This window comes from Lepus europaeus, chromosome 5, assembly GCF_033115175.1.
Source record: "Lepus europaeus isolate LE1 chromosome 5, mLepTim1.pri, whole genome shotgun sequence".
NCBI classification, from domain to species: domain Eukaryota; kingdom Metazoa; phylum Chordata; class Mammalia; order Lagomorpha; family Leporidae; genus Lepus; species Lepus europaeus.
In genome coordinates this window covers 42,420,688-42,445,343 of record NC_084831.1, presented here as the reverse complement: position 1 = coordinate 42,445,343, position 24,656 = coordinate 42,420,688, and the positions used below count along the sequence as shown (strand labels likewise).

The window sequence follows — 24,656 nt, the reverse complement described above, 5'->3', positions numbered from 1 at the left end:
TTGGAGTCCCAGCTACTCCACTTTCTGGTTCCTGCTAATGCATCTGTGAAAGCAGTGGAAAATGGCCCAAGTCCTTGTGCCCCTGCACCCACGTGGGAGACCCAGAGAGGCTTCTGGCTCATGGCTTCGGATTGGCCCAGATTGTTGCAGCCATTTGGGGAGTGAACCATTGGATGGAAGATTTCTATCTCCCCCAACCCCTCCTTTCTCCATTCAGTGCTTCCTTTCAAATAAGTAAATAAATAATTTTTTTTTTTTTTTTGGACAGGCAGAGTGGATAGTGAGAGAGAGAGAGACAGAGAGAAAGGTCTTCCTTTTTGCCGTTGGTTCACCCTCCAATGGCCGCTGCGGCCGGCGCATCTCACTGATCTGAAGCCAGGAGCCAGGTGCTTCTCCCGGTCTCCCATGCGGGTGCAGGGCCCAAGCACTTGGGCCATCCTCCACTGCCTTCCCGGGCCATAGCAGAGAGCTGGCCTGGAAGGGGGGCCACCGGGATAGAATCCGGCGCCCCAAGCGGGACTAGAATCCGGTGTGCCGGCGCTGCAAGGTGGAGGATTAGCCTGTTAAGCCACGGCACTGGCCATAAATAAATCTTAAACAAAGATCCTTACTGCTTTAAATCAGTATGTACTGAGAGCAAAACAGACATTCATTTGTTTGGTAAATATTTAAATGGCCTCATTTTGTGATATTGTCTTCAATCATATTTTCATTTACTTGACAAAATATTATTGACTATATTTTCTGTTCTAGGCATTATATAGTTGTTCCTTGATCTTTGTGGGATTTTTTTTTTTAGAAGTTTTTTTTTTTTTTTTAAGATTTTATTTATTTGTTTGAGAGGTAGAATTACCGTCAGTGAGAGGGAGAGACAGAGAGAGAGGTCTTGCATCTGCTGGTTCACTCCCCAAATGGCCATAAAGGCTGGAGCTGAGCCGATCCGAAGCTAGGAGCCAGGAGCTTCCTCGAGGTCTCCCACATGGCTGTAGGGGCCCAAGTGCTTGGATCATCTTATACTGTTCTCCCAGGCCATAGCAGAGAGCTGGATTGGAAGAGGAGCAGCCGGGACTTGAATTGGCACTCATATGGAATGCTGGTGCCACAGGTGGAGGATTAACCTACTATGCCACATCGCTGGCCTCCTTTGTGGGTTATTGATTCCAGGATCCCCCATGGGTACCAAAGTCTGAGGATGCTCATGTCCCTTATATAAATGACATTTGTATTCAACCAGTGCCATCAACTTGTATAGTTTAAATCATTTCTTGATTGCTTATAATACCTAGCATAATGTAGGTGTTATGTAAATAGCTGTTATCCTGTATTTTTAAGGGGATAACGACAAGAAAAAAATTCTGTATATGTTTAGTAAAAAATTAAAAGAATATTTTTCATGTGTGGTTGGATGAACTTGAGCATTTGGAATGCCTACTATATCTAGGAAAAGGTAAATTAGATTTAGAGAGATGTGATAAAAATTGATTGGGTTGATACTTTAAAAATTCTCATAGTAATTACAGTACAAAATAACAATAGAGAAATGTAGAACTTAGTTCTAGTGGTTAAAATAGATACATTCATATAATAGTCTATATTAGATTATATAAAAAAGCAGGATATAATTAAGTATCAGGTAGTGGGTAAAAACTATGCAAATCTGGTAGCAAAAAATCATGCCTAAAATCCTCTATGTATCTTTTCTTATATCCAACTTTTGCTGGAACATCTTTGGTAATTAGAAGATCATTACTTTGTAGGTAATTAATCTCATAAATTTTACCTCTTTATAATCTATTGATTTACTCTACACCTATACAGAATTTCTCCCAATAGCTCCCCTGCCCCCATGAAGGCAACTATGTTACCATCAAGTTTTTTTATTGTTTATTTTTTATTTATTTTCATTTACTTGAAAGGCAGCCTGACAGAGAGAGAGAGAGAGAGAGAGAGAGAGAGAGAGAGAAAGAAAGAAAAAGAGAATGAATATATCTTCCATTCTGTCTGCTAGTTCACTCTCCAAATGGCTGCAGCAGTCAGGCTGGCCCAGGAAACTGGATCGAAAGTGGAGTAGTCGAGACTGGAACTGGAACTCAGATATTAGATGTAGAAACTGTAAAGGATGGCATGGCATAACCTGCTGGGCTACAGATGCCTGCCCCATCTTTACATTTTTTAAAAGGTTATTTATTTAAAAGATTATTTATTTAGAATAGGGAGGGAGAAGGAAGAAGTGTGTGTGCGTGAGAGAGAGACAGACAGAGAGACAGAGAGACAGAGCGACAGAGAGACAGACATTATCTCCCATCTGCTTGTTCACTCCTCAAATGCCTACAAACAGCTGGGGCTGGTTAGGCTGAAGCTGGGAGCTGGGAATTCAATCCAGGTCTTGGTGGTTGGCAGGGATCTAAGAACTTTGGGTATCACCTGCTACCTCCCAGTGTGTGTATTAGCAGGAAGCTTTTTTTTTTTCAGTTTGTTTTTTATTTATTTTTTTTTTGTTCCATTTATTTTATTTTTTTTTGTCTGCTGTTACTTTTTTTCTTTTTTAACTTTTATTTAATGAATATAAATTTCCAGTGTACAGCTTATGGATTACAATGGTTTCCCCCTCCCATAACTTCCCTCCCACCCGCAACCCTCCCCTCTCCCGCTGCCTCTCCCCTTCCATTTGCATCAAGATTCATTTTCAATTCTCTTTATATACAGAAGATCAATTTAGTATAAAGATTTCAACAGTTTGCACCCACATAGAAACACAAAGTGAAACATACTGTTTGAGTACTAGTTATAGCATTAAATCACAATGTACAGCACATTAAGGACTCAGCAGGAAGCTTTTTTAAAATCAAGAACAGAGCTTGGACTTGAACTCAAGCACTCTGATATGGGATACAGGCATCCCAAGTGGAGTGTTAGCCACCATGTCAAACATCTGCTTCTACATTAAATTTTGTTATCCAAGCCCTGGTATACCAGGTATTTTTACCACTTTTGTAACTCAGGTTTTTCTTTCTTTCTTTTTTTTTTTTTTTTGTGGATGTATTTATATGTTAATGATGCATCTCAAAGAGGGAGCTCAGGAGTGAACACAATATTCCAAAAGAGGTTTGGAGTGGAATAGAATGGTTCTCTCCTAGTTTTGTACATTGTATTACTATTAATGCAGTTACCTCGTAATTATGACCGGTTCTGACTGGATGGTAACATAAAGTCCCACATGAGTAAGTAAGGCATACCTCCCTTGGTTTAAATTTTGTTTACTTATTTTGTTTTAGTTGAAAGACAGAGTAACACAAAGATACAGAGGTCTTCCATCTGCTAGTTCACTCTTCTCGGGACTGCAACAGTCAGGGCTAGGCCAGGCCAAAGCCAGGAGTCAGGAACTCCATCTAGGTTTCCCATGTGGGCGACAGGGTCCTAAGTACTTGAGCCATTGTCTGTTGCTTTGCATGTTCTACATTCTTTTGCAGAAAATTGCCCAATACATACTTGTTTTTTATTGTTGGAGGCTGTAAATTATTGATACTTTGTTTAAAGCATATTTATAGTTTCATGTCAGAAATGTCATGTCAGGAAATGCAGTCTATTGTACTGTTATAAAAAAAAAGCTAAGTATGACTTGTATACTCTAGATCCTGAAGTACTATGAAGCTTTAGAGCTGGAGCTGTAGGTTTGTTTTATTTGAAAAGCAGGGTTAAAAAGAGAGAAAAGGAGAGACAGAGCGGTCTTCCATCCACTGGTTCCCTCTCCTAGTGACTACAGTGACCAGGGTTGGTCCAGGCCAAAACCAGGAACTTCTTCCAGATCTTCCAAATGGGTACAGGGTCTTCCCCTGCTGCTTTTCCAGGCACATTAGCAGGGAGCTGGATCAGAAGTGGAGCAGCTAGAATTCGATTTGGTGCCCATATGGGATGCCAGCGTTGCAGGCAATGGTTTAACATACTACACCACTATGCTGGCCCTGGAGCTGTATCTGTTACCCACTGTATTTGTAGACTATTGCATTATGCCTGGAACATGGTAGATGATAAGTATTTTTTGGTAGTTTTATTATTATTTTTTCTAGTTATTGACCCCTGGAAGTCTGTGAAAACAAGTGTGTAATGAAATCCCCAAGATGTAGTAAATGTTTGCTCCCTCTTGTGGATAGAAAGGAGAATATGAGCATTTATGATGAATATATTTTCTAGTTTTTGTTATTGGAAGATTTATTATAAACAGTATAAAATTATTATAAACAGTATAAAATTCACCAAAATTTTTCTTATTGGAAGGACATTAATGTAACCTGCTGCTGTTGATTATTTAATCAACTCAGTGTTTTAGTCCACATAAACAGTGTAAAAATTATCAGATTTTTTTCCTTTTGGTGGGATATCAATATAATTTATTCAACTCAATTGTTTAGTTCAGATATGCTTAGAAAACATGTATTCTGGCCGGCGCCGCGGCTCACTAGGCTAATCCTCTGCCTTGCGGCGCCAGCACACCGGATTCTAGTCCCGGTCAGGGCACCGATCCTGTCCCGGTTGCCCCTCTTCCAGGCCAGCTCTCTGCTGTGGCCAGGGAGTGCAGTGGAGGATGGCCCAAGTGCTTGGGCCCTGCACCCCATGGGAGACCAGGAGAAGCACCTGGCTCCTGCCATCGGATCAGCGCAGTGCGCCAGCCGCAGTGCGCCTACCGCGGCGGCCATTGGAGGGTGAACCAATGGCAAAAGGAAGACCTTTCTCTCTGTCTCTCTCTCACTGTCCACTCTGCCGGTCAAAAAACAAAAACAAACAAACAAAAAAAAACCCAAAAAAAAACCCAAAAACATGTATTCTTACTCAAGTATCATTCTTTATACTATCCAGGATGAAATTTATATGCTAGTACGGTTATGTACTACACAATGATGTTTCAGTGACATACTGCATATTTGACAAGGGGCTCCTAAGATTATAATGCACATTAAAAGTTCCTCTTCTGTATTGACATCCTAACTGTAGAAATATGATAGTGTAACACTTTACTGAGTATTTGTGGTAATGCTGGTATAAACAGACCTACCAGTTCTATGAAAGTAAGGTGCATTTAATTATGTATAGTGCATAATACTTGAAAGTGATAGTAAATTAGCACAGTATTGGTTTATTTACTGTACTGTATTTTATTTTATTTATTTGAAAGAGCTGCAGTGAGAGGTAAAAGTAGAGAGAGCGGTCTTCCATCCTCTGGTTCACTCCCCAGATGGCTGCAACAGCCGGAGCTGTGCTGATCTGAAACCAAGAGCTTCTTCCGGGTCTCGCACGTGGGTGCAGGGGCTCAAGGACTTATGCCATCTTTTACTGCTTTCCCAGGCCATAGTAGAGAGCTGGATCGGTAGAGGAGCAGCTGGGACTAGAACTGACACCCATATGGGATGCCAGTGCTTCAGGCCATGGCTTTAACCTGCTGCGCCACAGTACTGGCCCCTACTATACTGTATTTTTTTTTTTTATCACTATTTTAGAGTGTATTCCCTTCTACTTAACAAAAAATATAAGTTTGCTGTATGCTGTGTTATAGCAGTAGCAACTTCACACATCTTGTGTTTGCTGGGTCTCTTGATTATATTAAGAGGCCACATCGAGGGATTGACTTACACCAGGCTTGTATAAGTACACTCCATAGAGTTTGCACTCCATGGTGTCTAAAGATGAATTCTTCAGAACTTATACTGTTGTTAAGTGATGTATGGCTATACCCAAGTCAGAACTTATACAGAACTTTGAATTTTATTTATTACATCATATGTAATGCAGGAACTTTGTAAGTGTATACTTTCTTGCTTTCCTGCATGTAAACTAAATGAATCATTAAAGAACTGCATTTTGTCTTATTTCTAAAACTAGTAGATATTGTTGGTTATTCTGTGAGAATATTATCAAACATATTGTTTCCTTTAATGATGTTAAGCATTCCTTATTTTGATTAAAATAAAAATACCTTAATCATCTTGCTAGCTCTTACAGTTTTTAAAGTTGGTACTCCTCACCATTTTGTAATGTGTATAATATCTTTATTTCTTTAAAGATTTATTTATTTGAAATGCAGAGCTACAGAGAGGCAGAAGTAGAGAGAGAGAGAGAGGTTGGTTTGGGATTTCATCTGGTTCAGTCAGTGACGGATGAAACTCTACAATATTTAGATGGCAAAGAAACATATCCTAAGTGTATAGTTTGATGAACCTATATAAAAATAAAATTGTAACTTACACTACAGAAAAAAATAAGGCATTGTGGTACAGCAGGTTAAGCTGCTACTTGTGATGCTGGCATCCCATATTTGAATGCCATTTCAATGCCTCACTACTCCTTTTTTTTTTTTTTTTAATTTTTGACAGGCAGAATGGACAGTAGAGGGAGACAGAGAGAAAGGTCTTCCTTTTGCCATTGGTTCACCCTCCAATGGCCACAGTGGTAGTGCGCTGCGGCCGGTGCACCGCGCTGTTCCGATGGCAGGAGCCAGGTGCTTCTCCTGGTCTCCCATGGGGTTCAGGGCCCAAGAACTTGGGCCATCCTCCACTGCACTCCCTGGCCACAGCAGAGAGCTGGCCTGGAAGAGGGGCAACTGGGACAGGATCGGTGCCCCGACCGGGACTAGAACCCGGTGTGCCGGCACCGCAAGGCGGAGGATTAGCCTACTGAGCCGCGGCGCTGGCTACTTCTCTACTTCTGATCCAGCTTTTTGCTAATGTGCCTGGGAAGGCAGTGGAAGATGGCCCAAGTGCTTGGGCCCATACCACCCATGTAGAAGAATAGGATGGATTTCTTGGTTCCTGGCTTTGATCTAGCCTAACTCTCACTGGCCATTTGGAGAGTGAACCAGTAGATGGAAGATCTTGTTCTCTCTTGCTCAAATACGTAAATCTTAAGAACAAAAACAGAAGAAACTGGGAGAAGACAGCCATCTATAAACCAAAATTTCATGTTGTTTAAACAAATAAGAAACAAAAGGAAACAATATAAAGTCCAGTAATCTCTTCGTTCTAGTCAGTATCCCCATACCCTTCAGGGTAACTTGGTATTTTGACTTATAATTTTATATATGTATAGTTTTGCCAGTTTTTATACTTTATTTGCATGAAACAGTAAAGTTTTTTTTTAATTTTGGTAAAATATAAAATTTACAATTGTAACCATTGTAAGTATACAGTTCAGTGGTATTAAATATGCTAATATTGTGTACCATCATCCCCATCTATCTACAAAACTTTTTATTTTTCCAAACTGAAATGCCATTCCTGTTAAGTGTTAACTTTCCATTTCCTTTTGTATCTCTGAATTTGACTACTTTAGGTACTGTACAGATGTGGAATTGTACAATATTTGTACTTTTATATCTGACTTATTTCACTTAGCATAATGTATTTTTTAGAAGATTTATTGGGGATTCCAGGATGATTGAATAGGGAAAGGATATACTGCTTTAGGCGAGGGGAAAATAGTAGCAAAAAAGTGTAGGAAGGGCATTCCATGCAAGTTTTACAGAAGGAAGAGGGATGCCATGGGTCAGCGTGCAAGATGTGGATGTGCAGCAACGATCATCGACACAGCGTACAGTCCCATATCTGAGAGCTGGAGGAAGTGCCAGCTTTGGAGAGTGAGGTGAGAGCAGGCTCGAGCAGCCTCTGCCACTGGTGACATTACTAGAGGAAAACCAGGCAGAGCACACTGCTTTTGAGTCCAGTTTGTAGCCCTAATGGGGGACAGGGTACCCACCTAACCCAGTGAAAAAAGGGCACGTTTCTTTCTCCTTCTCCCCAGACAAGGGCACCTGGTAACTGGCGAGGAAAAGTCGCCATTTTGACATCAGCAGCTGTGGCAGCTCTTGTGTATGCATGTGATCAGGGATCTTACCAGAGGGAAAAATCCATGTTCCCTATTTGACTTTGAGTCTGGCTGGGAGGGTTGATAGGGGCTGCCCACTCATGTAGGACTCTGACGTGCCCCCACCCTCTCAAATTATCACAGGCTCCAGGGCTCAAACTGCCAAGAGAGAGCACCCACAGGCAGCGTGCTCTGGGAACATCTTTGCTGTCTTCAGGGTTGGGATAGGCTCGTGGGGTGGAGTAGATCCTCCGTGCCCTATGTGCTGAGACTGTGGGAATTTTGTGACTGCACAATAGGGTGCAGGGTGTAGCTGTGTCTCTGGGCAATTGCTGTGTGTGGTGCCAGAGGCTCAGAACTCCCTGATTGCCTGGGGTAGGTCATTGCAGTGGGATCTGTGCTCACACTGAGGACTGTACAGATCCTTTGTGTGTGATTCATTAGGTAGTACAGGTGAGTGTTGTACCCGCTATGGGCTAACCCCAGTATTGATCATCTTGGAAGAGAGGAGGTGAGGATGTGATTACACCACCAGAGGTGATTGCACCTTACAGCCTGCTGACAATAGAGGAGATTTACTATGCCCAATTTGGGTGTCACCCTGCATACCTGCCCCACCCTAGAACAGTAATCAGAGGTCCCTGGCCACACCTAGCACACCCCTCTTAGTATTCACAGAAAGAGTAGACACTCCACTAAGCCACACATGCATTGTTCAAAGATAAAAACTATCAAAGGGAAAAAACAGCAAGTATTTCCACAAATGCCTAAAAATAAACTCAGAAATTCAAGAAACAAGCATAAGGAAGACAGCATTACTCCCCCAAAAGACCACAGTATTAGAATGTGAAGGCCAAGAGATTGATTAAATGCTTGAAAGGGAATTCAAAAGATTGATCACAGGATTATTTGGAAGCAGTAAGAAGCAAATTAATGAGTTAAAGAAATCCACACATGACATGGAAGAAGAATTTTCACATGTGTACTATAGAAATGTCAGATTACTTTCAGAGGATCTCCAATTAGACTCACAGCTGACTTCTCAGCAGAAACCCTACAAGCTAGGAGAGAATGGAGAGACATAGTCCAAGTCATCAAAGAAAATCTGTGTCAAAGTACAAAGGAAATCCAAAGCAAGTAATAGGAGTATTTATGGAAAAATTGCAGGGTCAGGTCATTACTTATCAGTAATAACATTGAATGTAAATGGCCTAAATTCTCCAATTAAAAGATAAAATACTTTAGTATTGGAGGACTTCAAAACCTCACCTTCATCAGTGGACAGATCAACTAGACAAAAAAATCAACAAAGAAATAACAGAGCTACAAACCAAATACCAAATTACTAGGAGGAAAGAAATATTATTAAAAATTATAATTTATAATAATATTATATAGTTATAATATTATTGGCAATATATATTGGCGATATATATGGCGATATAATATATAATTATAATATATAATATATAATATATAAATTAATATGTATTAAAATATATTAATAATATCATTACGTAATATAATATTATATAATTTATAATAATATAAAATATTAAAATTAGAGAAAAATAAACAAATTTGAAACCAAAATAATAATACCAAAGATTAGTGAAATGAAGAGGTGGTAGTTTTGAAAAAATACACAAAATTGAGTAACCATTGGCCCAACTAATCAAAAATAAAAGGGAGAGGTGGGAGGAAGACCCAAATTAATAAAATTAGGCATAAAAAAAGGAGATGTAACAACAGATACCACAGAAATAAAAGAATTATCAGAAATTACTACAAGCAGCGTTATACAAGCAATCTGGAAAATGTAGAAGAAAGGGATACATTCCTGGACACATACAATCTATAAAAATTGAGTCATAAAGACATAGAAAACCTAAACAGACCAATGACGAGATTGAATTAGTAATAAAGGCCAACCCGACAAAGAAAAGCTCAGGACTGAATGGCTTCACTGCTGAATGCTACCATGCTTTTAAAGAAGCATTTTCCAGTTCTTCTCAAGCTTTTCAAAACAATTGAAAGGGAAGGAATCCTCCCAAATTTCTTCTGTGAGGCCAGTATCACTTTAATTCCAAAACCAGAAGATACAACTATAGACCAATATCCCTGATGGATATAGGTGCAGAAATCCTCAAGCAAACAAAAACTAGCTAATTAAATCAAACAGCTCATAAGAAAGATCATTCACCTGGGCTAAGTGGGATTTGTCCCTGGTATGCAGGGATGGTTCAATATATGAAAAACAATAAATGTGATTTATCATATGCACAAACTAAAAAATAAGAACCATGTGATTGGGGCTGGCGCCCTGGCGCAGTGGGTTGATCCTCTGCTTGTGATGCCGGCATCCCATATGGGCACTGGTTCTAGTCCTTGCTGCCCCTCTTCCAGTCCAGCTCTCTGCTGTGGCCTGGAAAAGCAGTGGAGGATGGCCCAAGTTCTTGGCCCCTGCACCCGCATGGTAGACTGGGAAGAAGCACCTGGCTTCTGGCTTTGGATTGGCGCAGCTCCAGCTGTTGTGGCCATTTAGGAGAGAACCAGTGGAGGGAAGACTTTTGTCTCTCCCTCTTACTGTCTGTAACTCTACCTCTTAAATAAATAAAAATCTTTATAAAAATAAAAAACCCCATGTGATTATCTCAATAGATGCAGAGAAAGCATTTGATAAATTACAACATCCTTTCTTGATGAAGACCTTAAGCAAATTGGATATAGGAGAGGAGAGGAGAAGAGAGATGAAGGAAGGAAGGAGAGAAGAAAGAAAAGAAAATAAATAATACAAAGGACTCTGGCTTTTACAAGGAATTTAAGGGAGAGGGATTTCACTTGCTAACAAATTATATTATGAAGTGGTAATACATCTTCAATGACAAGCCAGGTAGCTGCAACAAATATAGCTACCACAGAGCTTAATTCTTCCTGGATTCTTGGAATAAAAACTGACTAAGGAAGGGTTTCCTCTCTTAGTCTCTTGCTGATTTGGTTTCCAGCTTATTTTCTTTATAAGTTGTATATATGTGTTCAGGCTACTTCCTCCATGTTTCCCCAGTGGGATCTCAAAAGCCAGCAGTGTAAATGAAAACTGTCTAAAAATTGGGATGATGTAAAGGGGTAATCAAAAAAACAGTATTACCATATGATCCTGAATTCTTACTGGGTTGGTGAAGAATGCACGTACAAATTGTTTGAGGTTATCCTCATTGATCCATTCCATAAAGCCATCAGAAGAAATCCTGACACCCAGGGGATCACCAGACTGGTCACAAGCACAGGGAAATTTGTGGGCTGACATCTGCAGGCCACAAGAGTTGTGACTTTGGAAAGGGCCACAAGTTCTACCCCACTATTGGTGGTTCTCGCCATATAGCCTGGAGAAAATGCAGTAACTTCCAGCTGCACTGTTACTGCTAACTCAAGTTATGTTTGTAAAGTTCATACCTAATAAACCATTTAGGACAGTTAAAAAAAAAAGAAATAGTTATGAGTGATAGAGCTGCAAAAATGAACAAGACACCGTTCACATCTTGAAAAGAAAATATAAGGACTTAAGTGCTTATTATATGTATCTCAGGGACTTTGTGATACACACACACTATCTTAAGAAAATACTGTTAAGTATTTCTTTCAGGGCTTAAGGTAATTAAGGTAATTAAGGAAAGGCCTACTTAATGAAGTATTTTAACTGACAGAGAAGATGATAAGTACAGGAAATAATTTGAGCATAAGGTGAGCATAGTGAATATGCATCAAATATGAACAAATATTATATGTTTTGTGCACTTGGAATAGAAAGGTGACTATAACATGGTTCATGCATTTCAGGAGAGTAAAATCTAGTCAGGAAGGTAGATGACAGTTATGAAAACAAAAATAGTTTGATAAACACCAAGTCTTACTGGAGAGTAATAGGGAAAAGGATTTATAGTCCCAGAAATAACTCCAAAATATAATTTGGTTTAACTGTCAACACAAATGATTTAATGTAGGATTTCTATTACATACTTTGTGTAACTTTGTATGAAGGTAGATGAGTTTAAGGCAGTACTATCCAATAGAAATGTAACATGGGTCATACATGAAGGTACTTTTTTTTTTTTTTTTTGACATGCAGAGTAGATAGAGAGAGAGATAGAGAGAAAGGTCTTCCTTTTTGCCGTTGGTTCACCCTCCAATGGCCGCTGCGGCCGGCGCATTGTGCTGATCCGAAGCCAGGAGCCAGGTCTTCTGGTCTCCTGGTCTCCCATGCGGGTGCAGGGCCCAAGCACTTGGGCCATCCTCCACTGCCTTCCCGGGCCATAGCAGAGAGCTGGCCTGGAAGAGGGGCAACCAGGATAGAATCCGGTGTGCCGGCGCCGCAAGGTGGAGGATCAGCCTGTTAAGCCACGGCGCCAGCCATGAAGGTACTTTTGATAATTTATGGAAAAATGGAATTCAAAGATTAGCTTATTTCAGTGCAGGGTATATTGAAATTCATGCATAATTTTTCATAATGTTCATTTTCTGTGAGCTTTTTGAAAATTCCTCTGTGCATGGATTCCCACAATATTTTACACCAGAGCAAACTTCCTTTGATTTAATTTTCCATGAACTTAGTTTTTTTTTTGACAGGCAGAGTGGACAGTGAGAGAGAGACAGAGAGAAAGGTCTTCCTTTTGCCGTTGGTTCACCCTCCAATGGCCGCCGCGGTAGCGCGCTGCGGCCGGCGCACTGCGCTGATCCGATGGCAGGAGCCAGGTGCTTCTCCTGGTCTCCCATGGGGTGCAGGACCCAAGCACTTGGGCCATCCTCCACTGCACTCCCTGGCCACAGCAGAGAGCTGGCCTGGAAGAGGGGCAACCGGGACAGGATCGGTGCCCTGACCGGGACTAGAACCCGGTGTGCTGGCGCCGCAAGGCGGAGGATTAGCCTAGTGAGGGAGAGAAATATCGTTCCCATCCTCTTGTTTACCCCTGAAATGTCAGCAATAGCATGGGCTGGGCTGACCCTGGAGCCAGAGCTGATAACACAGTCCTGGTCTCCTGTGTGGGTGGCAGTAACTCAGTTACTTCAGCCATCACTGCTACCTCCCTGGATCTGCACTGGCAGAAAGCTGGAGCCCGGAGCTGGGACCCAGAATGGAATCCAGGCACTCTGATGTGGAATGCATGTATCTTTTCCTTTTTTTTTTTTTTTTTTTTTTTTTTTTAATTTGACAGGCAGAGAGACTGGGAGATACCTTCCATTCACTGGTTTATTCCCCAATACTTGGAACAGTTGGGACTGGGTCAGGCTGAAATTAAGAGCCTGGAACTCAATTCTGGTCTCCCTTTTTGGTCACAGGCACCTAAGTACTTAAGCTGTCATCTGCTGCCTCCAAAGGGAGCACATTAGCAGGGAGATGGAATTGGGAGCAGAGTCCAGGACTTGAACTCCAGGTACTTTGATATGGCATGCAGGAATCCCGAATTGTATCTTAGATGGTGACTTAACTGCTAGGCTAATCATTCTCCTGCTCCTTCCATTAATTTATTAAAAAAAGATTTATTTATTTTATTTGAAAATCAGAGTGACACTGTATGTTGTGTGTGGGCATGGGGGCAAATTGTTGAAATCTATGATTAGCATGGAGTTGGTCTTCTGCATATAAATTTATACTAAAAATGACCCATAATGAAGAAGGAGATGGGCGAGGGAATGGGAGGTGGGATGGGAGCAGGGTGCGGGTATGGGGGAAAGAACCACTATATTCCTAATTTGTATCTATGTAAAAATGCATTCATTAAATTAAAAAAATTAAAGGTCTCTCTCTCTCTCTCTTAAAAAAAAAAAAGAAAATCAGAGTGACAGAGAGGAAGGGGAGAGGGAGGGAAGGAATGGGGGAGGAGGGGGGAGAGACAGAGAGAAAGAGAAAGAATCTTTCATCCACTGGTTCACTCCCTTAAATGCCTACAACAGCCAGCATTAGACTGGCTGTAGCTGGGAGCCAGGAACTCCATCTGGGTCTCCAGGGGCCTAATTACTTGAGCCCTTATCTGCTCCTTTCCTGGGGCACTTTAGCAGGAAGTGGATTTGAAGCCTGGAGTAACTGAAACTCGAACTGGCACTTCTGTATGGGATGTGGGCCTCCCAGGCAGCAGCTTAACCTGCTAAATCACAGCAACCACCCCTTCAAGAACTTTCTGAATATGTAATTTTAAATTTTTTAGTAGCCATGTTTAAAAATATGCATAAATTAATTTTAATAATATATTTTGTTTAAAACAGTGTATCTAAAGTAGTATTTTAACATGTAATTGACAAAGTTATTATTAAGGCATTTTCTTTTCTTTTGTTAAATATTTACTTATTTTTCATTTTTATTTGAAAGAGAGAGATCTTCCAATGGCTGGTTCATTCTCCCAAATGCCCACAACAGTGAGGATGGGGCAAGGCTGAAGCCAGGAGCTTGGAACTTGGTCCTTGTGGGTGGTGGGGACCTAACCACTTGAGTCATTATCTGCTGCCTTCTGGACTGTGCATCAGCAGGAAGCTAGAATGGAAACTGAGGATCCAGGACTTGAACCAGGCTCCCTGATGTGGGATGCAGCCATTCCAAGTGACAACTTAACTGCTATATCAAATGCCTACCCTGTCTGGGGACTGGCATGGTGGTTTAGCAAGTTAAACTATAGCCTGTGTCATTGACATCCCATATCGGAGCTCCGGTTGGATTCTTTGCTGCTGGTCCAGCCCCCTGATAATTGCCTAGGGAAGCAGTGGAAGATTACTCAAGTACTTGGTCCTTTGCTACCCAGTTGGGAGACCTGAGTGGGGTTCCAGGCTTCTGGCTTCGGCCTTGACCTGCTCTGGCTATTGCATCCATTTGGGGAATGAGCCAGTGGCTGGAGGATCCCTTTCTCTTTCTGCCTTGGCTCGTTGTGGTCACTGTGCCTTTCAAATAAATAAAATCTTAAAAAGTTAAATGTATTTTTACACTGACTTTTAAGATATTTTTTAGCTATTCAGTTATCATATGTGGCTAGATAGGTATTGTATTAAAAGCAGTAAGAATTTCTGGAATGATAATAATTTCTAAACACTTTTTGCCTATAATTATGGAAGGATCCTGATCATGATAAAGTAATCAGCTGTTCCTTCTATCTATGACATAAAATGAAATATTGTAATAGAATTTTTCATGAAGTTTTCAAATTATACAATATTGAAAGTTATCTTAAAAACTCTTTGAGGGGCCAGCCCGTGGTGCAGTAGGTTAATCCTCCACTTATGCCACTGGCATCCCAGATGGGCGCCGGTTCAGGTCCCAGCTGTTCCTCTTCCAGTCCAGCTCTCTGCTGTGGCCTGGGAAAGCAGTGGAAGATGGCCCAAGTGCTTGGTCCCCTGCAGCCACATGGAATACCAGGAGGAAGTACCTGGCTCCTGGCTTTGGATCGGCGCAGCTCTAGCTGTTGAAGCCATTTGGGAAGTAAACCAATGGAGGGAAGACCTTTCTTTCTTTCTTTCTCTCTCTCTCTCTCTCTCTCTGCCTGTAACTCTCTCAAATAAATAAATAAATCTTTTTAAAAAACCTTTTTGAAATTCATTATTTCCTTAAAAATTAAGTACTTTGAAATTTCATTAATCAAAGTTATTTAGAAATGCTGTGGTTTCAGTTTGTAGTGATGCTTCAAGAACTATGTAAAAGGACTGCTTATAGCACTTATAAACCATATGATTGGTAACTGACTGTAATAGTTGGTTTTATTGAACTGCAGTGTGTTTCAGGGAATCTTATGTATTATTTATGATAAAGCATCTTAGAATTAAAATAATTGATCTTGGATTGTTTATTCCCTTGTATCTCATCCCCTTTTTCTCTTAATTACTTTTGTTGTATCTTTTTTTTTTTTTTTTGACAGGCAGAGTGGACAGTGAGAGAGAGACAGAGAGAAAGGTCTTCCTTTGCCGTTGGTTCACCCTCTAATGGCCGCCGCGGTAGCGCGCTGCGGCCGGCGCACCGCGCTGTTCCGATGGCAGGAGCCAGGTGCTTCTCCTGGTCTCCCATGGGGTGCAGGACCCAAGCACTTGGGCCATCCTCCACTGCACTCCCTGGCCACAGCAGAGAGCTGGCCTGGAATAGGGGCAACCGGGACAGGATCGGTGCCCCGACCGGGACTAGAACCCGGTGTGCCGGCGCCGCAAGGCGGAGGATTAGCCTGTTGAGCCACGGCGCCGGCCACTTTTGTTGTATCTTTCTGAGAACAATAAATCTTAGCCCTGCAGGTAGAATTCTGATTTTTTTTTTATTTTTATTAAACTTTTATTTAATGAATATAAATTTCCAAAGTACAGCTTATGGGTTACAATGGCTTCCCCCCTCCCATAACTTCCCTCCCGCCCGCAACCCTCCCCTTTCCCGCTCCCTCTCCCCTTCCATTCACATAAAGATTCATTTTCAATTCTCTTTATATACAGAAGATCAGTTTAGTATATATTAGGTAAAGATTTCAACAGTTTGCCCCATATAGCAACATAAAGTGAAAAAACTACCATTGGAGTACTAATTATAGCATTAAATAATAATGTACAGCACATTAAAGACAGAGATCCTACATAATATTTTTTTCAAATTAATTAATTTTCTATGCCATTTCCAATTTAACACCAGGTTGTTTTTTTTCATTTCCAATTCTCTTTATATACAGAAGATCAATTCGGTATATAATTAGTAAAGACCTCATCAGTTTGAACCCACACGTAAACACAAAGTATAAAAATACTGTTTCAGTACTAGTTATAGCATCACTTCACATTAGACAACACATTAAGGACAGATCCCACATGGGGTGTAAGTACACAGTGACTCCTGTTGCTGACTTAACAATTTGACACTCCTGTTCATGGTGTCAGTAATCTCCCTAGGCTCTAGTCATGAGTTGCCAGGGCTATGGAAGCCTTTAGAGTTCGCTGACTTTGATCTTATTCCGATAGGGTCATAGTCAAAGTGGAAGTTCTCTCCTCCCTTCAGAGAAAGGTACCTCCTTCTTTGATGGCCCCGTTCTTTCCACTGGGATCTCACTCACAGAGATCTGTCATTTAGGTATTTTTTTTCTTTTCCATGGTATCTTGGCTTTCCATGCCTAAAATACTCTCATGGGCTCTTCAGCCAGATCCGAATGCCTTGAGGGCTGAGAATCCTGATTTTAAGCAGAATTGCTTTTTTCCTCCCACGATGAGCAGCTGGATTAGAAGAATACAGATTCAGATTATTTTCATACAGTTGTTATTAATGAAAAACAAGTAGAGAAATATACAGCATACTATAAATACTAACATATTTTCTATTGTTCTTTTAATGTTTTAAACAGTTCATTATGTCACAGCAGATTAAATCCTTAAACTGTAATAGTGCATAGGGAAAGTGATGTAAATTCTATCAGCAATCCACATACAGATGTGAATAACTGTGTGTATGTGTGTTTGTGTGTGTGTGGTTGTATAGTTCCACACTTATTATATATATGTGTGTGTGTACACACACACATATGTAGAAACATATCATCCCCAACTTAATGATAGTTTGACTTAATATTTTATTATTTTATTTTTAAAGTGTTTTGAAAGTGATACAGATTCAGTGGAAGTCCTTCTTTGAATTTTGAATTCTGATCTTTCATGTAAGGTGATATGATGCTAAGTAGCAGCAAGCCAAACCTCCTAGTTAGCTAAAAAACTGACTGATCCTCTAAAGTGTACTGTTATTAAGATGTGATGTTCAGTAGGTTAGGTGTATTAAATACACTTTTTAAACTTTTTTATTAGTTTCTAGCAGATGCAATTTGATTTGTAGATATAACTCTAAGAACATAATGATATTCCCTTCCTCCCTTTCCCTTCTATCCTCCTTCCTTCTCCCTCTCTCTTATTTTTTAAGATAGTATTTTATAAATTTACATTATAGTAAAAAGGTTTAATGCATCACCAAATAAGAAGTTTAATAAGTAAAAGGCAAAAAGACCCTAGTTTATTGGGAGTATAGTCAACAGCTATAAACAATAATTGAATCTAAAAAATGAACATTTCACCCATATACAGTAAATTTTAAAGTAATCACAGATCCTTAAAACTATAGTAGTGTAAGATTTTTTTTTTTTTTTTTTGACAGGCAGAGTTAGACAGTGAGAGAGAGACGGAGAGAAAGGTCTTTCTTTTTCCGTTGGTTCATCCCCAAAGTGGTCGCTGCGGCTGGTGCGTTGTGGCTGGTGCGCTGCGCCAATCTGAAGCCAGGAGTCAGGTGCTTCCTCCTGGTCTCCCATGCGGGTGCAGGGCCCAAGCACCTGGGCCATCCTCCACTGCCTTCCCTGGCCACAGCAGAGAGCTGGACTAGGAGAGGAGCAACCAGGACAGAATCTGGTGCCCCAACAGGGACTAGAACCCAGTGTGCAGGCGCCGCAGGCGGAGGATTAGCCTAGTGAGCCGCGGCGCCAGCCATTAGTATAAGATTCTTAACCATTGGCTTGACAAAGGTATAAAACAAAGTTTCACAAAAGCTGTATTTGCAGCATTACTAATACACATAGGCATTTCTTTCATTTTTGTTTGTTTTTTAAAATTTTAGCCCCCACATATAAGGGAGAACATGTGGTATTTGTCTTTCTGTGGCTGGCTTATTTCACTCAACATGATGTCCTCCAGTTGTGCCCATTTGATGCAAATGGTAGATTTTTTGGGGGGCTCTGTTTTAAAATAATTTTTATCTCTTTAGCGACACTGTTTATAATACATTGTCCTTAGCCGGCGCTGCGGCTTACTAGGCTAATCCTCTGCCTTGCGGCGCCGGCACACCGGGTTCTAGTCCCGGTCGGGGCACCGATCCTGTCCTGGTTGCCCCTCTTCCAGGCCAGCTCTCTGCAGTGGCGCGGGAAGGCAGTGGAGGATGGCCCAAGTGCTTGGGCCCTGCACCCGTATGGGAGGCCAGGAGAAGCACCTGGCTCCTGGCTTCGGATCAGCACAATGCGCCGGCCGCAGCGCGCCTACCGCGGCGGCCATTGGAGGGTGAACCAACGGCAAAAGGAAGACCTTTCTCTCTGTCTCTCACTGTCCACTCTGCCTGTCAAAAAAAAAAAAAAAAAAAAAAAAGAATGTTCATTTAATGCTGATGTGGCATGGTGGGTTAAGCTGACTCCTGCAGCTCCACATCCCATATGGGTGCTGGTTCATGTCCTGGCTGTGCCACTTCTGATCCAGCTCTCTACTATGGCCTGGGAAGGCAATGGAGGATGGCCCAAGTCCTTGGGCCCCTGTGCTCGCATGGGAGATCCCGAAGAAGCTCCTACTCCTGGCTTCAGATTGCATAGCTCTGACTGTTGGCAGCCATCCAGCTCCCTACTAATGCGCCTGGGAAAGTGGCGGAAGATGGCCCAAGTCCTTGGTCCCTGCCACTCCTGTGGGAGACCTGGAAGAAGCTCCTGGCTCCTGGCTTTGGACCAACCAACCCAGTTGTTGTGGCCATTTGGGGAGTGAACTAACAGATGGAAGAGCTCACTCTCTCTCTTTCTTTCCCTGTCTCTCCTCCCCTCTCTGTAACCCTCCTGTTGAAATACATAAAAATAAAAAAAAGTTTTTTTTAAAGGAACATTTATTTTCTCAGAGTTGTGGATGCTGGGTGTTGGAGATCAGGGTACTGGCATGATCAGTTTCTTATGAGGGTGCTCTTGTTTGCAGGTGGCTGCCTTTTTGCTTTGTTTTTACGTGATAGGTAGAGAGACAGATAGACAGTGTTGTGGTTTGAATATAGCTTGCCCCTTCGGGAAATGTATGTTAAAATGTAATCTCTATTGTGAGATATTAAGAGGGTGGAAACAATCTACTGTGGTGTTTAGAGGTGAAGCCTTTAAGGATGGTTTGGATTAGAGGTAAATTTGACAATTTGGAGCCATCATGATTGAATATTTGTGCTTTGTAAGAGGGAGACAGCCAAGGCACAGACCCGTGCGTGCTCCTTGTCTCCTGCCCCATAAAGTCTAAAATATTGAAAGTTCAAAATCTTGAAAATACAGAAAGAAATCATTTAAAAATTTCTTAAAAAGATGTTTATTGGGGGCTGGCATTATGGTGCAGAGGGTTAAACTGCAGCTTGTGATGCTGGCATGTCCTATCAGAGTGCTCGTTTGTGTCCTGGCTATTCTGCTTCTGTTTCAGCTCCCTGCTAATGGGCCTGGTAAGGCAGCAGATGATGGCTCAAGTCCTTGGGCCCCTGCCCCTGTGGGAGACCAGGTTGGAGTTCCTGGCTCCTTGGTTTAGCCTTGCTCAGACCTGGCTGTTTTTGACCATTTAGGGAGTTAACCAGAGGATGGAAGATTTCTCTCTCTCTCAATTTCTCTAGTTCTGCCTTAAAACAAAGTTATTTGTTTAAGTTTTTAAAAATGTTTACTCATTTTTATTTATTTGAAAGGCAGAGAAAGAGAGAGTGTGTATGTGATTGATTCCATCTGTTGTTTCACTCCCAAATGCCTGCTACAACTGGGCCAGGTTAAAAGTAGGAGTCAGGAACCCCTTCCAGGTTTCTCATGTGGGTGAAAGGGACTCATGTAACTGAGTTATCAACTGCTGCCTTCTAGGTACATTGGCAGGGTGCTGGATCAAAAATAGAGCGGGACTTGATCCCAGCCACTGCAGTACCTGCAGTACCACAATGCCCACTCTAATATTTACATTTTAAAGGAGGATTTGTTTGAGAAACTAACATGTCAGAACACATCATAGGCCATATTAAACAATAAAATAGTAATTCCATACATATTTTGGAAACACAGGTGTAACAACAGTCACATAGGTAAAACAATTATGAGTAGAAAGAAACAGGTAAGCTCGGGGTTGGTGGTGTGGCATAACAAGGTAAGCCACTGCCTGAGACACTGGCATCCCTTATGGATGACTGTTTGAGTCTCGGCTGCTCCATTTCTTATCTAGTTTCCTGCTAATTGGTCAGAGAGAGCATTTAAAGATGGCCCAAGTCTTTGTGACCCTGCCACCCACCTGGGATACCTGGATGAAGCTCCTGGCTTCAGCCTGGCTCAACTTCAGCCCCAGTTGTTGCAGCCATTTGGGAAGTGAACCAGTGGATAGAAGATCTCTTTCTCTCTTTGCACCACCCCCCATAATGCTGCCTTTCAAATAATTAAATAATTAACAAAAGAGAAATAGGTGTACTGTATAAACAGCTATCACTATGGTTGGTAATTGAATGCACCTAGCTTTATTGCTGGTCATTGAGAGTACCATGGTGGACTTCCTAAGTCTTTTGATGGGTTTCATCAAAAAAACCACAGTGAGTCACTGCATCATATGGATATCTTTAGATATTATATCTTTCAAAGATGCGGATGTACAAAAAAGGCTATCTCTTCAATTGCTGAGGACGTTTCCATGTTTTTGTGTAACCACACAATGCCTATAAACAAAGTCAAATTTTTTAAAAAGATTATTTATTTTGAAAGAGTTAGAGAAAGAGAAGGAGAGAGGGATCTCTGTGCTGGTTCACTCCCTAGACGTTTACGATGGGTAGTCCTGGGACAGGCCAAAGCCAGGAGCTTCATCCAGGTCTCCCAAGTGGGCCCAAGCACTTGGGCCATCTTTTGCTGCTTTTCCTGGCATTAGTAGAGAGCTGTATTGGAAGTGCAGCAGCCAGGACTTGAACAGGTACCTATTTGGGATGCTGGCATCATAGGTGACAACTTTACCTGCTATGCCACAGTGCCAGCCCCACAAAGTTAATGTTGTGATAATGCACTTACTTTTTTTCTTTTTTATTATTTATTTGAAAATCAGAGTTACAGATAGAGGGAGAGACATAGAAAGTGAGATTTTCCACCCACTGGTTCATTCTCCAAATGGCCACAGCAGCCAGAGCTGGGCCAGGCCAAAGCCAGGAGCCAGGAGATTCTTCCAGGTCTCCCATGTGGATGCAGGGGCCCAAGCACTTTGGCCATCTTCTGCTGCTTTTCCCAGGCCTTTTACGGGTAGCTGGATTGAAGTGAAGCAGCTGGGACATGAACAAGCGCTCATATGGTATGCCAGTTTTGCAGGTAGCAGCTTAACCTGCTACTCCACAACCCCGGCCCCAATAATGTATTTTTGAAGTCATGTTTGAAAAAAAGAAATTTAAAAAGCCTAAAATGCTGATGAAAGTCCTGGAGTGAAATGGTTGGAAGCCTGGAGTTCAGATGTTCAAGGCAGCTGAAGAAAACTGTTTCATCTCTTCGAGAGAGAGGCCATTTTACCTTCTGGATTTGTTCTCTCTGGGTTCCTTGACCAATTGGTCCTTTGCCCATATTGATCTTCCTTAGTTCCCCAGACTGACACATTAATCTCCTCTGGAAATACCCACACAGATACAACGAACGTAATGTTTTCCCAGGTTTCCAAGTATTTGCTGTATATAAACATGATGCACACCAATATTTTCCCCAGAATTTAGCTCTTTATATGGGCCCTTTTTCAGTTTGCATTGAGGTTTTCTGGGTTTCTGCTTTAGGTATTAACATTTGGGATTTTACTCTTTCAAGGTTGTTATTTTTAGATGTTAGACTTCAGGGTCTTTAGGCAGTGGAGATACAATGATTCTAATGTTTGGAAATGGTATCTCTCTGTGTTTGTTTGCATTTCCCTAAAGAGTAATGATGTTGGGGGCCAGCACTGTGGTGTAAGGGTAAAGCTGCCTGCCGCCTGCAGTGCGGGCATCCCATATGGGCGCTGATTCAAATCCTGGCTGTTTTACTCATGATCCAGCTCCCTGCTAATGTGCTTGGGAAAGCAGTGGAAGATGGCCCAAGTGCTCGGGCCCCTTACCCACGTGGGAGACCCCGAAGAATCTCCTGGCTCCTGACTTCAGCCTGGCCTAGCCATGGCTGTTGCGTCCATTTGGGCAGTGAACCAGCAAATGGAAGATCTCTCTCTCTCTCTTTCCTTCTCTCTGTATTCCAATAAATAAATAAATCTTGAAAAAATTGAATTTTGTAAGTTCTTAAGTTCTGGTTATAAATCTTCTGTTTGACATGTTTTGCAGACATTTAGTCTATGAGTTGGCATTTTGTTCTTTTGATAGTGTCTTTAAAAGAGCAGTGGTCTAATTTTAAATGAAGTCTATTTTATCAGTTATTTGAAATGTGCTTTTTGCTGTCATGTTTATTGTTTGCCTAATCTGGTCAAAAATATATCCTATTTTTTTTTCTGTTTTGAATATTTATTTATTAGGAAGGCAGAGCATCAAATAGGGAGAAATAGTGAGGGAGGGAGTCATACCTTCAGTCTGCTGGCTCACTCTCCAAATGGCCACAACAGCCAGGTCTGGGCTAGACCAAAGCCAGTAGCCAGGAAATCCATCTAGGTCTCCCACATAGGTGGCAGGGCCCAAGTATTTGGGCCATCTTCCACTGCTTTCTTGGAAATGGAGCATCTGGGACTTGAACTGGCTTAATATCCCTTTGGATATGGGATGCTGACATACATGCAGTGGCTTAACTCACTGTGCCAAATGCTGTGCATCCCCTTCTATGTTTTTTTTCTATAACAACACTAGAAATATAATAAAAGTCACAAGTAATTTGAAAATTATCAATGTTAAAGCAATAAGGCAGTGAGCATTATTAATTTTAATATTATGCTTTATTTAAGCCAATATGTCAAAAATTATTTGAATGTATTCAGGATAAAAATTATTAATGAAATAGTTCACATTTAAATTTTGTACTAGATTCTACATATTTATTTTACATTTGTGGCACATCTTAACTCAGTAGACTTGTTAACCAAGTGTATTTGTTGGTTCCTGTATTAGCATATATCTAGAAGTTTTATAGGTTTTGACTTTAAATTTAACAGCTACTTTTAAGTTAACTTTTATATAAAGTACGAGGTTTGGGTTGAAATTTGTTTATTTATATATGAGTGTCTCTTAGAAACTTAATAAAAATTGTTCTTGTTAATTAGAGATCTATTCAAACATGATTTTATTGCTTTATTTTTATTTCTAGTAATGGAAATTTATTGTATAATTAACAGTTAAAAATATATGTGTAAAATGCTCACAAGTGTGTTAGGCTTTTAGTGTCTTAAATATGTTCGCATACCTATCTGAACTTAAATTGCATATTATGCCATTTACATTTTTAAGTATAACCTCATTTCAAAAATTATATATAAATGCTTTTTTACTTGGTTTCTAGGCATGTACTGGCATTGAAAACATTGATGAAGCTATTACATTGCTTGAACAAAATAATTGGGACTTACTGGTAAGTACTTTTTTGTTTCTCTAATAAGTAATCAAAATTTATGAATTTTTGAATATCTTTAACATTCATTATGGGTGATTCTGCATACCACAGGCTATCGGTAAATCTAATCTAAATGAGCAAATCTAAATTTCATGTCTTTAATATGAAGTTTACCTTTAGTTCAATATTAAATTACTATGAATACTAAGAACATTTAGATGATTTCTAAAGTTACTCTCTTACCTTTCTGTATGTTATGGTTTATCTTCACATGTGGTACTTTGTTGGACATGCCTGGAAGGAAAGAAAAGTCAGACTTGTCGGAATAACTCTGGTTATTCTTTTCTTGGACTTTCACAAATTATTATTTCTTTCTACAGCTGTTAAGGAATTGGCATTCTGCTGTGGTTTACTTCATGAATTTCAGGCAGTTTATTAGAGGTAGTTTTGATTTTTTTTTTTTTTTTCTGTTTTAGGCAATAATTCAAAAGGCAAGGTATAGTATAGCACTGAACTAAAACTGCATTGTATAATGGTATTGGAGCTTTATTGGTT

At 40.8% G+C, this 24,656-nt stretch overlaps 1 protein-coding gene across 1 annotated transcript in view; it reads left to right on the top strand.

Annotated features, from left to right (window-relative positions):
• FAF1 (Fas associated factor 1) overlaps positions 1 to 24,656 on the top strand; it is a 476,212-nt gene that overhangs the window by 19,533 nt on the left and 432,023 nt on the right. Inside the window, exon 2 of the mRNA XM_062191295.1 lies at positions 24,051 to 24,119. Coding sequence (XP_062047279.1) covers positions 24,051 to 24,119 — 69 coding nt within the window. The remainder of the gene's footprint in view (positions 1 to 24,050; positions 24,120 to 24,656) is intronic.